The sequence below is a fragment of the Lolium rigidum genome, unplaced genomic scaffold (genome assembly GCF_022539505.1).
Source record: "Lolium rigidum isolate FL_2022 unplaced genomic scaffold, APGP_CSIRO_Lrig_0.1 contig_7889_1, whole genome shotgun sequence".
Classification (NCBI taxonomy): Eukaryota; Viridiplantae; Streptophyta; class Magnoliopsida; order Poales; family Poaceae; genus Lolium; species Lolium rigidum.
In genome coordinates, this window is record NW_025901511.1 from 80,905 (window position 1) to 97,742 (window position 16,838).

General features: G+C 45.1%; 1 protein-coding gene across 1 annotated transcript; it reads right to left on the reverse strand.

Moving 5' to 3' along the window:
- Window positions 1-15,320: 15,320 nt before the first annotated feature.
- LOC124682248 lies at window positions 15,321-15,836 on the reverse strand. The gene has a single exon (XM_047216973.1). It carries the CDS (start codon window positions 15,834-15,836, stop codon window positions 15,378-15,380), a length of 459 nt encoding a protein of 152 aa, XP_047072929.1. The 3' UTR covers window positions 15,321-15,377.
- Window positions 15,837-16,838: the final 1,002 nt, after the last annotated feature.

Consider the following 16,838-nt stretch of genomic DNA (forward strand, 5'->3'; position numbering starts at 1 on the left):
GGAAGTAGACATCAGTGGTGGTGGAAACTGATCTCTGGCTGCACCCTCAGCCTCTTCCTTTTTTTTTTGCTTCGCGCTCCATGCGCTGCGCTTCGGTCTCGTCTCCTAGCGTTCCCGACATAACCCCCTAGTTCCGCAACACAAGATGATACTCATAATTACTCCATGCGCAAGTTTTCTGAGCTCAACTTTGTGCACAGAACTAGTCACGCAATGGAAATCAAGAAGCAAATCCAAATCATACAAAACATATACCCTGTATATACATACTTAAGTGGTCTTATTACAATACTCAAGTCGATGTGAGTATGCAAACTCACTTATTAAAGTATATGTACAAATTTATACAAATATTACAAACTATAATACACGTGGTACTTGTGTATTATAGCCTCGCCTCCCTTGGTGGACTCTAGTCGATCTTCACTCCCGGTACATTCCAGGCTTCCATCCGGTCGAACGTGTCGTCCTCCTGATAGACCCTGGAACATAAGGTCTCCTCGTTGGCTGGTAATCCGAATCCGATGATGATCCTAAGGAGAAATCAGTGTTCACAAACTGATTGTTGAGTGCATCATAGTCCACCCATCGGGTGTACTCTCCTGTAGCCCCACCATAAGGGTTACCAAAACTCATACCCGACTCAACCTGTGTCGGATACCCTCCATCCACTACTTCATTACTAGGATAGCTCTGGTTCTGGGTTGTTGCGTCATCATTCATCTCCCCATCATAATACACAGAAGTACTATGAGTTCCAGTATCCGATCCCCAACGCCAACCCGTGGAATTCTCGATAGGAGTCTCGGAACGCTAGTTGTTTCCGGATTCCTCTCCGCCCTCGTATCCCCCATAGGAACTACCTAGATAGTTTCCAGGTGTAATAGGTGTAGGTTCACGCTCAAGTGGATCAATACTGATGTAGTCACCAGCTGAATAAACTGGTGTGTGCACCACATTCTCCATAGGTTCTTTCCCCCTACTCTCCTCCTTGGGTTCAGTAAATTCCTCAAGCATCGTATCAATTGCTCCTATCAGATGATGGTTCAACTGAAAGAGTAATGATATGAAGTTGCGGCTATTATCCATATATTTTGCCGCTGCTATGGGTTTGCGTTTGGCATATTTGTAGTGGTTGAGCATGGGATCTTCTTCCTCCTGATTATGAGGAATATGGGAGAACTCGGAATCCATAAGCTCCTTCGTCTTATGTTCCCGTATGTCGGTTATGGCTCTCATAACAGCTATATGGTAGGCTGTGTTTGTTGTCCTAGCTTCTCCTGCTGGCATGACTACGCTCATTCCCAAAGATTCGGGAAGTCGCAGTCCTACCCTGCACTTGGCCAATACAGGACCATCATAGAACATGTATTTCTTTACTGGAATTTGGGGATTGCACCCAAATTCAAGTAACATGGCTCGTAAGATATCTGCAAGTCCTCCTTGGTATTCACTTAGTGTGGAATCCATAACTTTCACGTTTCTTCCCGGTCGTGAACTTACCATGTTGGCTGTAGAAATAGAAAGATTATAAGATTAGTAATAATGCATCATAATAGAGATAATAAAGAATTATCGCACTAAAAGATATGATTGTTATATTCTCAATTGAATATACACCATATTTTTAGAGAATTCTTTACTAGTCCTATTTGACTCCTAACGTTTGGTCCCATTTACTAGGTTCCAACCTAAGGTCAAAGCTTTTGCTCGATACCAACCGTGGTGACCCCGCATACCACTCGCATGTTGTAGTATGCCGGTCGTTGATATAACATTCACGAAGTACCATTCCGCAAATATTACATCCCTCGAGTAGTACAACGAGAACATAGCAGGTCCATAACTCATTCATTTATTATTACAACTATCATACACATGTCATCTCGGAGCTCCTCTTGGGTCCTAAGAGGAGTACTCCTGGGTTCGAGGCGAACCCAACTTAACTTACAATATAAGTGTCTCATTAAGCTAAACATTTATTTCCTCGAGCAGCTAAATATTAAGAGTTCGGGCTGCTCGGTTACTACTACTATCGGATATCTCTAGGCTTGTTCTCCTCCGGAAGCCTCCCCGGATCCGTAGACGATGAGGTAGTCTACGCCTTCAACACCTCCTGAGAGGTCTGGTTCCTCGTAGCCGATGATCTCGGCTCCTTCATTGTTGTCGTAGTCCTCCTCCAGACGATTCAGACAATCTAAGCATGGGATTTAAGAGTGGTATGAGTACGAGCGTACTCAACAAGTTCATTATAGATAAGAGGTGTTTAATGCACTAGCTACGATATTAGATCAGAAAATCTAATACCAATGCAAGTTTTGATAAACATTTCTTCAAGAGATTGCTTTTATTTCAAAGAGCTATGTCCGTCAGCCTTCACCGGTTTACTAGAACTTCATGGAGCTCCTTTCCGGCCGCGTTCGCAGTTCCTCATCCTGGGAACGAGGAGTGACAGTCACGGTTCTTTACACTCGCAGAGGTGTGTTGCTTTACCCATAAGAGATCTTAACCTTGGTGCCAACCGGGCAGCTTTCCCGTCCACACTTCCTTTGGTGTGAGGCCCGGTATAAGGTCTAGCCAATCATGTTCCTCCGCTACCTCGAACACCCACCCTTTGTTGCATGCCCCGACCCTGGGTCCACGCCGGTCCCATTATTCCCGTAATTTCAGGGTGGACCCCGACCACGACGACAGTCTAGGATCGAACCAAACTCCTTCGCCGGTAGCTGCAACCCATCATAGACCGCAATACCATGGGGACTTAGAATGGGTTCCCCACCCACAAGTTGTTCCGCAAGCCGCAACCGCTACGGTATGCACAGCATAACCGTGGGGACTTAGAATGGGTTCCCCACCCACAAGTTGCTCCGCAAGATACAACCGCTACGGTAAGCGCATCCGTTGATGAACGAGAGGTGGAAACACTTTTGACTACTCCGTCCCACTCCGGATCTTATGGTTAACACGGATATTACGGCACAAGAATCATCGGCGACATTTGTTGTTTAATCCTAGATGGATATAAACCCGTGCAATGGAACCTCCACCATATCAACACAATCCATGGTTCCATTGCCCACCACTTAGTCATATTCATAGTTATGAAAGTAGTGGTTTTGATTTTTTGTGCAATAGTGATAACCATAATACTTTGCAAGTAATTTGATAAAAATACTCAAATGACATGAGCAAGTGATGAACTTGCCTGAACACTACAAAGTTTTGCAGTTGGAAGGTGTGGACTGACCCTTGTCCTCGGTCTCTGAAAAATAGCATCATTGTCCGATAAGGGCAATGGTTAAAGAAGCAATTATGCATGATTCCAATTTTAGGGTTTGTTCCCCCCTTCCGATGTTGTTTTTATTTCATGTAAGAGGTTGCTACTAAGAATAATTTGGAGATACTCTATTTAGGATAAATACAACCTTGAAATATTGTCAAGGTGTTTTTAAAGTCCAATTGCATTAATGGACTTATTTTTATTATTAAAAATAATATGTGTGATTTAAATCATTATTTAAATCCTCAAATTAAGACTTATCTTTAATTTTCTTCAAAAATTCCCTGTGATATTTTATTTAGATAGAGAATTTTATGCTGATCTATTTTCATATTTTTAATTATTTTTTTAGAGCTTTTATCAATTTTCTATTGAATTTCCAAGTTTCTGGTTTTTAATGAAATTTGGAAAAGACTGATTTGCCCCTGGGCCCACCTGTCAGTGCGGCCCAGCGGTTAACCCTAACCCGAGCCGCTCGTCCGGCTCGGTCGGACGCACCCGTCCCCTTCCTCTCGCGCACGTGCTAACCCTAACCCCTCTGAGCTCTGGCGACTCCCGCGTCGCCGCCGCCTTCGCCGATTTTCTCCGGCCAACTCCGGCCATCGCCGGCGGTGAGATGGGTATCAATCGAACCGCCGTTCGACGGCGCTTCGATTGATCCGCGTCGATCTGCTTTTCTTCGCCGCTGCTGACATAGGCATCCCAAATGGGCCTGCCGAAGATAGTACCCGGGGTTTACTGAAGGCCCAATACCCGAAGAATAAGAAGATTCGGGAGCCCAAAATATATTAAGGAAAGTTAGAGTTGTAATAGGAAGTGTTATTTGTAATCTGGCGGGATGAGTTAGAAACCGTCCCGGACTCTGTAACTTGTACAAAACGAAACCCTCGGCTCTGCCTCCTATATAAAGGGGGAGTCGAGGGACGAAGAGATGATCGAATCATTGTTATGAACCCTAGTTTTCATAATCGTCGAGTACTTTTCGGCTGAAACCTTCGAGATCTACTTGCCCTCTACTTCCAACTAAACCCTAGCCTACAATCCATAGGCATTGACAAGTTGATACCTTGTCAATTGGCGCCGTCTGTGGGGATTAGAGGCGTAAGGATCTGATCTCGATGGCACGTTCAAGATCTCCGACATCGTCAACTGCAAGCAACACTATGGATCGAGGTAAACAGATCACTGCTGGTCTTGTCGATTTTGTTCCTCACCCACCCTCCCGTTTGGATGCATATGCGTATCTGGCGGAGCCCATGGAGATGATGTTCGGAAGGTTTCACTTTCGCGTCGAGAAGGAAGGATCGTATCGTGTCGAAATTCCGATTTCGTCGGGATCGTCGGCGGTCGATTCCGATTTTTCAAGCTATACATCGTCAACCGAGTCGGGAGAAGAAGAAACTTCGTCGACACGCTACGTCGGCACTCGAGCAAGAGAGAAACTCGCCAAGATCTTCAACGACATGTCGTTTGAGTCATCTGCGGACTCATATATAAGCGATGGATCAAGCGATGTCGACAGTTACGACTTCATCGACAAATCTATCACAGTGGGCAAGGTCTTCATCAATCTCAGCGATGATGTCACCAAACCCAACATAGATCTTAATACAAAATATCATCAGATTTATGCTATTGAGGATCAAGAGGAAACATCTGAGGCTTTCGACGATCTGGGAAATCCATACGTCGATCCCTCCAATCTGCGACAAGGCCTGGGCAACAAATACGTCGGGCCAGAGCCACGAGACAGAGTTCAACTCTCACAAGCAGCGTGGGACAGAGCCGCGAGAGCTATGAACGGTACAGAACCAATGGCTACCACGGCCACACCAGAGGAATTACAAGCATATCAATATAGGCTCGCACGAGCTGCCAGAGAATTGGAAAAACAGACAGCCGAGTTAAACAGGAGAAAGGAGGCAGCTTCTGCATCCAACAGGAGAAGGGCAGATCTAAGTCGACAATCTAGAACTTCGGGTGATAGCCACAGGGAGGCTCGGAACAGAGGAAGATCAAGGTTACAACACATACCCGAAGCAGAAAGAGAGCACTTGGTTCAAAACCTCGACATGTCCTTTATGTCGATAGATACAAGAGGGAACATTATCCCTAAGACACCAGAAGCTGGGTATATGGCGACACAAGCTTTTATCCTCGCGTCTAAACCACCTCCAGGTGATTCAAGGGAAACACTATACAATATGGCGATAGCAGGGGTTGGAGCTATGGGGACAGCGTTTGTATCAACGCCTCCCGAAGGAGCGGCAAGGCAAAATAGTCCACGACCTGCAGCAGCAACAGCGGCAGCACCTGAAGGACCAAGCGGAGCAAGAGACACAGCAGCACAAGCAAGGGTCGATAGAGCGCGGCAAAGTAGAAGGGATCATCGGCAATCTCCGGAGCTTAACGACGAAGATATGTGCGGCTTGCCATGCTTCACGAGGAGAGTCCGAAAAACTCGAGTCCCCTCAGGATTCAAGTTACCCGACAACTTCAAGAAGTTCGACGGCCTTCAGGATCCAGAGGATTGGTTAGTCGATTATCTCGAGACAGTAAAGCTCACAGGAGGAACCAGAGCGACAGCTTTGCAAAGCATCCAGGTGCATCTGAGTGGAGCAGCACGATCTTGGATAAAGAAACTTACCCCAGGGTCCATCGACAGTTGGGAAAGCTTCGAGGATGTGTTCGTCAAGAATTTCCGGTCCACATGCAAGAAACCAGCGTCATTGGAGGAGTTGAGAGCATGTCGACAGAAGCCGGACGAGCCAATGAGAAAATACATCCAAAGGTGGAACATCATCAAAAACTCGGCAGAAAATATATCTGACGAGAGAGCGATAGATGCGTTTGTCGCAGGAATCAGGCGCGGAGATTTCGTCGAGGACTTGGGAAGGACCAACCCAAAAACAGTATCCGCGTTAATGGAAATAGCAAACAGATGGGCAGATGGAGAAGATGCTGTCCACAACAAAAGGCACAGGTCGCCAGAGGAAGACCGTGGTCGAAATTATCAACCGAGGCGATGATTTCCTCGGCAGTACCAGAACTATGACGCTCCAGGACAAATTTCGGCAGGTTTTCGGGCAAACACAGGAGGAAACAACAGAGATGATTATCAGCGAAGCAGTGAGCAGCGAGGCGATAACAGGGACGATTCTCGCAACAACAGACAAAATAGCGGGCCCAGGTTCCTAAGGCCTTTCGTGTCCCCCGAAGAAATGATGAACGGACCGTGCCAGATGCATTTTTTCCTCGACAGCAACGGAAAAAGACAGTCAGGACACCTACAGAAAGATTGTCGCAATTTCCAGGCAATGTTAAGGTATGCAGAGCACGCTAACGCTCGAGCAGCACAGAGAAATCCTCGGGAACCGAGGAGCGAGATTCACCTGCCACCACCTCCCGCGATTACAGACGACAATCGACACCAGCTCAGAATAGCGGCAGCACCCCCACCACCACCTTATGTTGATCCTAACTCCAATGGAGTGGTGTCGATGATTCAGAAGGGAAGGCCATCCAATAGAGCTCAGAAAGTAATTTCACGACAGATGTTTATGGCAGAAAAAATGCCTCCACCAACAGTTGAGTATCTCAATTGGTCAGGGCAAGATATTGGCTTCACCATAGCAGATCATCCGCAACAAGTTCCTCGACCAGGGCAGTCAGCACTTATTCTACCAGCAGTTATTGCGGGATTTGATGTCTCTCGAGTGTTCATAGACGGCGGCAGCAGCTTAAACCTCATGTATGCAGACACATTGAGGAAGATGAACATATCCTTAGCGAACCTGAAGCCAACAGACACAAGGTTCCATGGTATCACACCAGAGAAGCCAAATTATCCATTGGGAAAAATCAATCTCGACGTTCAGTTTGGAACCCGAGAGAATTATAGAATCGAGAGGCTGGAATTTGAAGTCGTGGATTTTCCGTCGCAGTACCACGCTTTGTTGGGACGACCAGCATATGCTAGATTTATGGCGGTGCCATACTATACATACCTGTTATGGAGATTGTCTGGACCAAGGGGACCAATCACAGTCAAAGGAAGCTTCGCCTTAGCCGATAAGTGCGACAAGGATTTTCATCGGCTATCAGAAACTTTCGGGATGCAAGCTGAGTATTTGGCGTCAAAAAGTATGACTGACTACGACGTGCTGCCAGATGTTGGAAGGCCAAATAAAGAATCAACTTTCAATACCGAGAAAAAGTTTTCTCTTTCCTCACGACCACGTACGGGGAGGTGCGGGCACCGCCGTGGGTTCCACTACACTGACCAGCCGGCCGGGCTCGTCACCAACCAGGGCGAGGCTGTGGGGGACGCCGCGCTCCGGGGGAGGTGCTACAAGCGGGAGGGGAGCGCGAGCAGAATCGCTCGCGAACTGGGAAAGCCCTCCCATGGCGGGAGACCGCACGAGGAAGTCGCGAGGCCGTAGGAGGACTATGGCCGCCGCAGCCGGCACCAGTGGAGCAGGCTGGAGCTTGTGTCGTTGATCCGTTCTTCGCCGCGATGCCTACCCTCGCCTTGTCGTCGATTCGTTATTCATCTCGCCGCCGAACACTGGCGAGGACTATGGCCGCGGCTGCCGGCGCCCCGTTGGAGCAGGCAGGAGTAGAACACATACGACGAAGGTTGTGGCTGTCTCTTGCGAGCGTGAGCAGCGAAACATAAGGTTGGGCATGCTGGGATTGCTGGTGATCTCTATGGAAGAATTTTCAAGCCATGAACTGATCTGGTATGGTCGAGAAGGCCATTGTTTAAGAAAAATCCTAGCAGCACCGAAGTTATGGAAGCTCCAGCTGTGCAAAGCGATGATATGTTTGAGTACATAAAGCTCTTCTTTGCATACAGCTAGACGCTGGCTCGAGCTCCTCCTCGGAGGCCCAACGCGTTGCAGGTCGAAGTTGCTGACTACACAAGGAAGAAAAAGGGACATAATTGTGCGTGGAAAATTAGGTTCTGATGTCGCAACTTCTACTCGAGTCTTTTCTTCTGTTGGTACAAATTGATTTTCCTCTCCTTGTGTTTCTAGCTCTCTCAACGTTGCCAAAAAAAATCGTAACTTTTTCTGGCAAATGTACAAAACTCATGTTGTTATCCATGTTTTAAAACTAATTCTCCGATTATTTTCTTATAGTGCTTGGGTAGCTAGAGTTATATTATAAAATTATCCCTACTTTCATATGTGAATATGTGATTCACCTGAGCAGAAGGATTAATCTGGCATTATATTGACAACAAATTACATAACATATAGCTGGCAATGCCTCAAAAGAAATTTTAACATAGCTTCTGATAAGTACTTTTGTCAAATTATTAGCATTTCGTTTGCAAGTCTGTTCTCTACATTACCATGTACACACATATACGTCGTGCCTTTTTTTGTGGTTGCCTTTGCTAATCTCTCTGTGCAGAACATTCAGTCTATGCCTAAAGTTTTAAGTTGCACTTTGTTTTTGACAACTCCGGCAACTCTCTTTTAATTAGTAGCTCCACATCCAGTTTGTCAGTGTTATCTGTTATCAGCCAACTTTACATTGGTTGCAATCTGTTCATTTTTTCTTGTCTCAAGAAGAAGCTAAATGATCTTTCCATGTTTGTTTCTTTCCCTTTTTTGTTCTGGGTTTTAGATTTTCCAAGGGACATTATATTTGGTCATAAAATAGTGAAAGTATATTAAATAACTTTGAGCATGGAGGAGCCAGATGGGAGCGAGGGGATGCCACTAAAATCATACTCGTCTTAATCTTGACACATATTCCTCAATCACTGAGCACTATGCATCATCTTGCACTTAATATTTTGAGGGTGATATTGTTGAATGAATTAATTGTTTCTATGCTAAACATAGAGCCGATAGACAGAGCAAAAAAGTACATACTAGAAGAAGTGTTCCGTTTATTAATATTAGCTATTGACTTTTGTCGAGATTGTTGTGTAGTGGGGCACGTAAGAGAACTGAAATTTGTGAAGTCACATATTTCTAAAACAATGCTAAAACTAAATTTCAAACCTAAATGGTCGATTTTTATTTTAAACCCGTTGCAACGCACGGGCACTTTTGCTAGTTATAACCTATATCAAAATTAGCTTTAGTGTTATGGTCTATTAACACTTTAAAATGCCTAGAGTAGATATTACTCTCCTCAAGGTTGGGTCTTAATTATATAGATCAGTGGTTGATAATCACACTTATGGTTTTAATTATAAGATGTATCACAAGGGTTTTTTTTCTTCAGGTTTAATAAATGAAGCATAAGATTTTATTAATATGCCATACTAGGGTTCTAATGATATTTACCTAATGGCCATTGATTTGATTTTCAATTATGGTTTAGGTTTATATTGTAATCACCATAGTGATACTCAAACTAGGGTTGAGATATTTTTATGTTGTAGAGATTAGATGACTTCATCTTGTATCTGCTAGGGTTCTAATCTCCCCTAACAAAAATGGTTACTTTCTTAATTGTTATTGTTCTCTTTTAGTTACTAAGGATTTGAGAATTGATTCTATCTTAATTCTATTAACTTCTTTTATATCCTTAATCTATTAAAAAAGTAACTAAAGTGGCTATGGTTCTTTTTATAGTTAACTTTGGTTATAATGATCAATGGTTTCTCACCATATGAAATATAGAGTTTGACTCTAAGGTTTTCTTATGTTCTTTAATTGAGGAATAAGTGAAATATAGACGTGGTAGGATTCTACTTATGATCACCAAATGATTCACAAGTTAGGATTGAGATATAAGTCCAGGGTTGCTTACTAGTGATCTCCCTATAATTTCATGTGGTGAATGATATCTACTTAACATATAGGATTGAACTTATGGCCTACTCTTCTATTTCTCCATAGCATGATCATGGCATTATCATGAGCAACTTATCCTCAAGGGCTTCTACTCCAAATTTCTTAGAGTATATGATCATTACCCAATTTGAAATGATCAAAGGTTTGGCTTCCTAAATTATCTCCCATGAATTGGTTTCTCACTTCTAAGGTCAAGTGTTATCTTGATCAACTAGGATATAGAACTTCTTTTATAGTTTCTTGAATGGACATGATTATGGTTGTCTCAATAGTTTATATCCCAAGAGAATGCCTGAGATAATTACTTAGGGTTCTTTCCAAGGAATGATAATATAATCATTGGGTTCTATGAATAGTCCTCTCCCTCCAATCCAAGTGTTGCCTCAACTATCTTGAGTATAACACCAAAGCTTGAGCTCTCTCATATAGGAATATTTATTCTAGGGTTTATGGTGTACTCCTAATATTTCTTTAGATATCTTAGGCTAAGACTCCACTTGACTATCTTGGTTGGATTAGTCTCCTCCTTACTTTATCAATTCATAGATATGGTATTATTTCATTTGATATTTGGTTATCTCCTCACTCCAAGATGAGATGGTTTATCTCATAATACTTTAGTTCAAGGGTGGTCCTTTATTCTTAAATAGGTAAAGCTAGGATTGGTATGAATGGTCTCTCTCATTTGGGAATGACTTTACTACTAACCTAAGGTTAGGCTCCATAGAGAATGATGTGATCATCAATATCCATGTTTAACATAACTGGTTTCTCCCTCTAGGGATTATCTTGAATAATATCCTAGGGTTTCTCTTAAAGGTGATGATTTGAATACATGGATACATATCCAAGGTTTAGCTCAAAGTTTGTCATTGCTTCTCTAATAAATAATATAGAACTCTCACTCCTCTAGGTTTGATGTATAATAATTTAGATTCAGAAGAGTAGAATAAGGAAAACTAGAGAACAATTCTATAGTTGATCCCCTTGTCATGAATTCCAATATTGAAGTGGAATGAATACCATGAGGTTCATGGTAAGATCATTAATTAGTTTAAGACATGGAAAAGATAAGTGAAGAATGGTTTCTCCACTTATTGTTATTTGATTTCCAATTAAATGAATGTTCATATGTTATGGCAAAGAATACCATGTTATGATCTTTCATAAGATCAAGTAGTGGATCATTAATTAAAGTGTTGTTGTGTTAGTTTTAATTCCATTTGATCTAACCCCTTAGATCAAATCATTACTACCCAAAACAAGGTTTTAGCAAAGGTCACATTGAGGTTTATAGCACTTGACTTGATGAGTTACTTCAATTCCACCAAGGTCAAGTGAAACTTCGATTCATCGTGATCTGTTTTACTTTAAAGCGCGAAAATTCCCCGGATTTTCTATGCATGAATGCAATGCACACATCTGTTTCCTTTATTTTTGTAACCCCAAATACTGGGATATTACAGATGCCCCTAGATGGGGGCCAGATATTTGGCCGGATTATTTGATTGGGCCGGATATTCCGGGGACCGGATAATCCGCCCCCAACTTGGGTCGAAATATCCGCACCCCCCAAAAACTGACAGAAACATCAAATTGAAACGGGCATAACTTTAGCATCCAGACTCCGATTTTGATGATCTTAGGCTCCTTTTGAAGCTAGGAACAAGCTCTACAAGATCATGCAAGTAACCATGATAGTCCAACAAGGGAGGATATAAATAAATGATGAAAGGTTTGACCTATCTAAAAAGGACATACCGGTAAAACCTCCAACCTCGAAAATGCAACAAGTTTCCCATGCAAAAAACCATTCTCGATGAACTAGAGCTTGTTATGAGAATAAACACAAGCTCTAAAACATCACATGTAGAAGATCCAAATAACAACCAAAAAAGATGATGCAAGGATGCAAAGGTTTGAGCTCTCCGAAGGATACGATCGAGTTACTCACTCGAGAGTCCTCTTGATAGTATGACAACTAAACTATAAACCGGTCTCCAACTACACCATAAGACCGGTGAGAAAGAACCCCTATCAAGAGCAAACCTTAATCTTGCGCAGTCCACTTGAGCTCGATGATGACGGTCTTAACCGCAACAAGATGGAACGCCTTTTTTTTTTTTTTTTTTTGAGAATTTCTCTGCATTCATATCACGGAAAGATACAAAGTTGTTGACCCTTACAAGCACAGAGAAACACAAATATAAAGGACCAAAAACACCTAGAACACCCTAAGACCACCATAGCCCATGAAGATCTCCAGAGCCCTGTGTCATCATCCCATAAACTTGAGAGAAGACCCCTGCAGAAAGAACTACAACCAAGCGCAAGCAGGTCATCATCTTCGACCACGGTGCAATTGCCACCACGCTGCTTCCTCCTTCCTTGACACCAGTGCCGAGAAGGCATGGACACCAATCCAACACGCCTGCAGCAGCCGTCGCCATCTTTGGCTTTGAGTACCGCTGAAAAGTGTCCCTTCCGGAAGGAAGGGAACTCGAGTCAACCGACCGGTCCAGCACCGCGGCCGGGCCGTCCGCCCGGGCAAACCAGGAACTCCCTCCAAGCATCGGCGCCGAGGAGGAAGAAAAACAGCAGCAGCAAATCATACCGACAAGGAGGAAGAAGGGTCTTTCTCCCGACCATCTGGCCGATTTTGGCGTCGCCACGTCGGACCGCCTCCTCCCCTCGCCACCAAGGCCGGCCAGAAGAAGCTGTAAGACGTGATAGCCGCAAGCCACCAGAAGAACACAAACCCTAAAAAGGAAGACAGTGGTGCCATCTCCTTCCTCTCCCTCGCCACCACGGCCGGCCGAGGAGAAGGCAACAACATCAGCACTCCTCCGACTCCGCAACGGACTCCGCAAACTCCACGGCATGGTCGAAATTCGACCGTGCCCGGGAATCCACCCTCCCCCGATCCGCAGATCTGAGAGGAAACCAGGCCAGCAGCTCGCCGGCGCCGCCACAAGTGGCCTTGCCGAGATGGGGATCGAGCTCCAGCATCCTTATTCCGACGCGACGTCGCCTCCACCATCTCGACGCCGTCCCAGAGCACCACGCGAAGACTAGGCCGGGCGCTTCCCGGCGCAGCAGAGGAGGAGCCCCCGCCGCCGCCACGCCACCTGGGCTTTGCCCGGCGGCGCCACCGGCGGCGGCGGCGGGAGGAGGGGGTGCGGTGGGTGTGGCGGCTAGGGTTGGGGTCGTTAGATGATCTGAACCGTAAGGTTGGATAAGATTGGAACGCCTTTCTTGATGATCTTGATAGTATGACAACTAAACTATAAACCGGTCTCCAACTACACCATAAGACCGGTGAGAAAGAACCCCTATCAAGAGCAAACCTTAATCTTGCGCAGTCCACTTGAGCTCGATGATGACGGTCTTAACCGCAACAAGATGGAACGCCTTTCTTGATTGTGCTTGCTTGATGAAGTCATGCGAGTTGCTCCCCATACTCCACTCTGGGAGATCTTCTTCTTGGTGCATCTTCACATATCCATGATCACCATATGGATGACAAGCTTCAAGCATATGATCTCTTCGAGTTGGCTCATCTTGAACTTGCGCCTCATTTCATCATTCTTCATCATGTTGATGTCTTGAAGTTAACTTTGAGGGCTCACTTCATCTTCATCTTCAAGACATATTTGACACTTGATTTTCTTCATCAATTTCTTCTTATTGCAACCTTGAAGCCAACATATGGTTCAAGCATTGTCTATGGACCACTTCTACAAATATAACTCAATGCACACATTAGTCCATAGGGATTATCATCAATTACCAAAACCACACATGGGGCTCGATGCACTTTCAATCTTCCCCACTTTGGTTTGCTCTATTTCATAGCAAAAACATTTCATATAATGGATACAATGGTCATAAAAATTTCAGCATTTTTATTTTTTATACTAATATTTGATCTTCTCTTTTACACTACTAATATTTTGTATTCTAAAGTACTTTTTTTCATCTATCATCTGTCTCTTGTTTGTCTCCCTGTGTCCTGAACTCTATGTATGTTGACGTGAAAAAATAACACCTCCCCATGTTTCTACCTTCCGAGCTGCTGCTATGCACAAACACATCTCCTCCTTTATCCACAGAGACCGCTGCCTCTTCCTCTCGACTGGCCACAACCCCTCCTCTAGCGCGTCGTTTGGAGCTTGACGGCGTAGCGCCACCCTAGCCAAAATGTGCTCCTCCTCCTACCTTCGACCTGCCAAGCTGACGCGTGATACCCAGGTCGCAACGGCCACCATGCGCTGGATCACGACCTAGGCGTGGTAGCTATTCTCCCCAGGCTTCCTCCGATTCACTCCCTCCTCGTGCTCCTCCTCCAACCTTCCACGGGACAGGCCGATGCGCTGGAGCGGACAACGGATCCCAATTTAGATTGAAGCGATCGTGGGCCGCTGATGGATTTCGTGATGGATTGGGTATCAAAATACCTGCTCTCCGGCAGGAGCGGATGAAGGACATACGATGGATGATGTGAACGTTTAGGATTGGAGCGCTTTGTATAGTAATCGTGCAAAGATAGATCGGATCGATCATTTATCGAGCGGATTCCCACATGGTGACGGAGCAAAATAAGCGATAGCCAAAACATACCATGGTCGCTTAGCAAACGTACCATGGTCGCTTAACAATTTAATAGTACGGCCGCAACGGCCACCATGCACTGGATCACGACCCAGGCGTGGTAGCTATCCTCCCCAGGCTTCCTCCAATTCACTCCCTTCTCGTGCTCCTCCTCCAACCTTCCACGGGATAGGCCGCGATGCGCTGGAGCGGACAACGAATCCCAATTTAGATTGAAATATCGTGGGTTGCTGATGGATTTCGTGATGGATCCGGTATCAAAATATCTGCTCTACGACCGGAGCGGATGAAGGACATACGCTGGATGATGTGAACGTTTAGGATTGCAGCGCTTTGTATAGTAATCGTGAGAAGATAGATCGGATTGATCATTTCTGGAGCGGATTCCCACATGGTGACGGAACAAAATAAGTGATAGCCAAAAAAATAGCACGGTCGTTTAGCAAACGTACCACGGTCACTTAGCAATTTAATAGTAAAGAAGATTTATATGACATAGATATACGCATATAAGATCTAATTTATACAGTGGGATTACACGATGATCGGACGCATGCAAATACAAAGCAACCCTTCAAGATACACATCTCAAGCACGTAAGTTATTTGTAAGAAGGATGATGTATACACACACTGACACACCGACAGTTTTACACACGAACTGGTCTAGGAGTCGTAGTCTGAACCCCAGAGCGGCCGGAACCACATGGCGTGCACCGATGGCTGGAACGACACCATCACCAGCAGCACCGCTACCATGGCCGCCACGCCCCACGGCGACGCCCCCGAGGACGCGTGCGACGACGAGGCCGGCACTGCGGTGGCCGCCGGCGCGTGTCGTCGGAGCGTCCAGCGTGTGCGGCGGCGCCAGTGCCCGATCGCGGCGAAGAGGAGGAAGACGGCCATGGCGGCGAGCGGGGCGGCGAAGACGCGGGCGCCGATCTCGGCGCGGCGCTCGACGGCCCGGTAGTCGACGTAGGAGGAGGCGGCGAGGAAGGAGACGACGATGGCGAAGAAGGCCAGCAGGCGCGCCGGCGGGAGCGAGGCGGACGACAGCGCCCGCGCCGTCCAGCTGTGCTTCCAGCTCGAGCGGCCTCTGTGCGAGTGCAGCGTCCAGGACGACATGGTCTGGCTAAGCTGCTGTAGGCGCGTGCTCTCTGCTCCAGTCGCCAGTGGTGGTGCGTGGTAGGTATTGGAGGGAAGGAAGCAGATGCGATGCCTTCGGGGAAGAAAAGAAAGGTAGGAGATCGAAGAGCACGGGCATGCAGCGATGAGAGGTGGGCCGGCGAGAATATATGCTACCTGCTGGAAGAACTGGCTTCCTAGCTAGGAAGATATCATATGAGAGGAAGATTGTAATGGAGAATCAATTGATGATGAGTGTCATGTTATGCACTAATTAAAGATGGACAAATTCCTTCCACCTCACCACTACATAGGTACAGAAGTTGGGTTTGGGTTGAACGAGGCCATGTTTTGTTTCTAAGCCCATTAACCGCTGATTTTTATAAAAAAATATTTTTAACTCAGAAAGTCAGAAAATGTGTATATATATACCACTACACTGACCTAGAAATAATTATCCCCTATACCAATCCGATTAATGAGATGTTGATACTATTTTTTTCTCGGTTGTAACCTCACTTGTAACTGGACAAAATTTTAGTTACAACCCCACTTGCAACTGGGAAGTCTCAGTTGCAACCATACTCGTAATTGGAGAAAGTCTTAGTTGCAATCCCACTCATAACTGGCGAAAGTCTCAGTTTCAACCCCACTTGCAATGGAGAAAAGCTTGAATTAAACTGTGATCCCAGTTGCAACATAAGTCTCAGTTGGAATCCCATTTGTAACCGAAAAAGTCTCGGTTAGAACCTCATTTGGAACAACAAAAAAAACTCAGTTAGAACTCACTTGTAATTAGACACAAATTCTCATGTACAACTACAATTACAACTATAACGACCAAGATTTCCAATTATCAAATTATAAAATAAAATGTATAAAGAATGAAGTTGCAACCAGCGACTCAACACCGATTCAATCGCCTTGAATTGCCACTCTATTCCCGAGCCTATAAAACTACAACCTTTTTATGTGCATCTTCCAAATAAAAAAGAGGGTAAA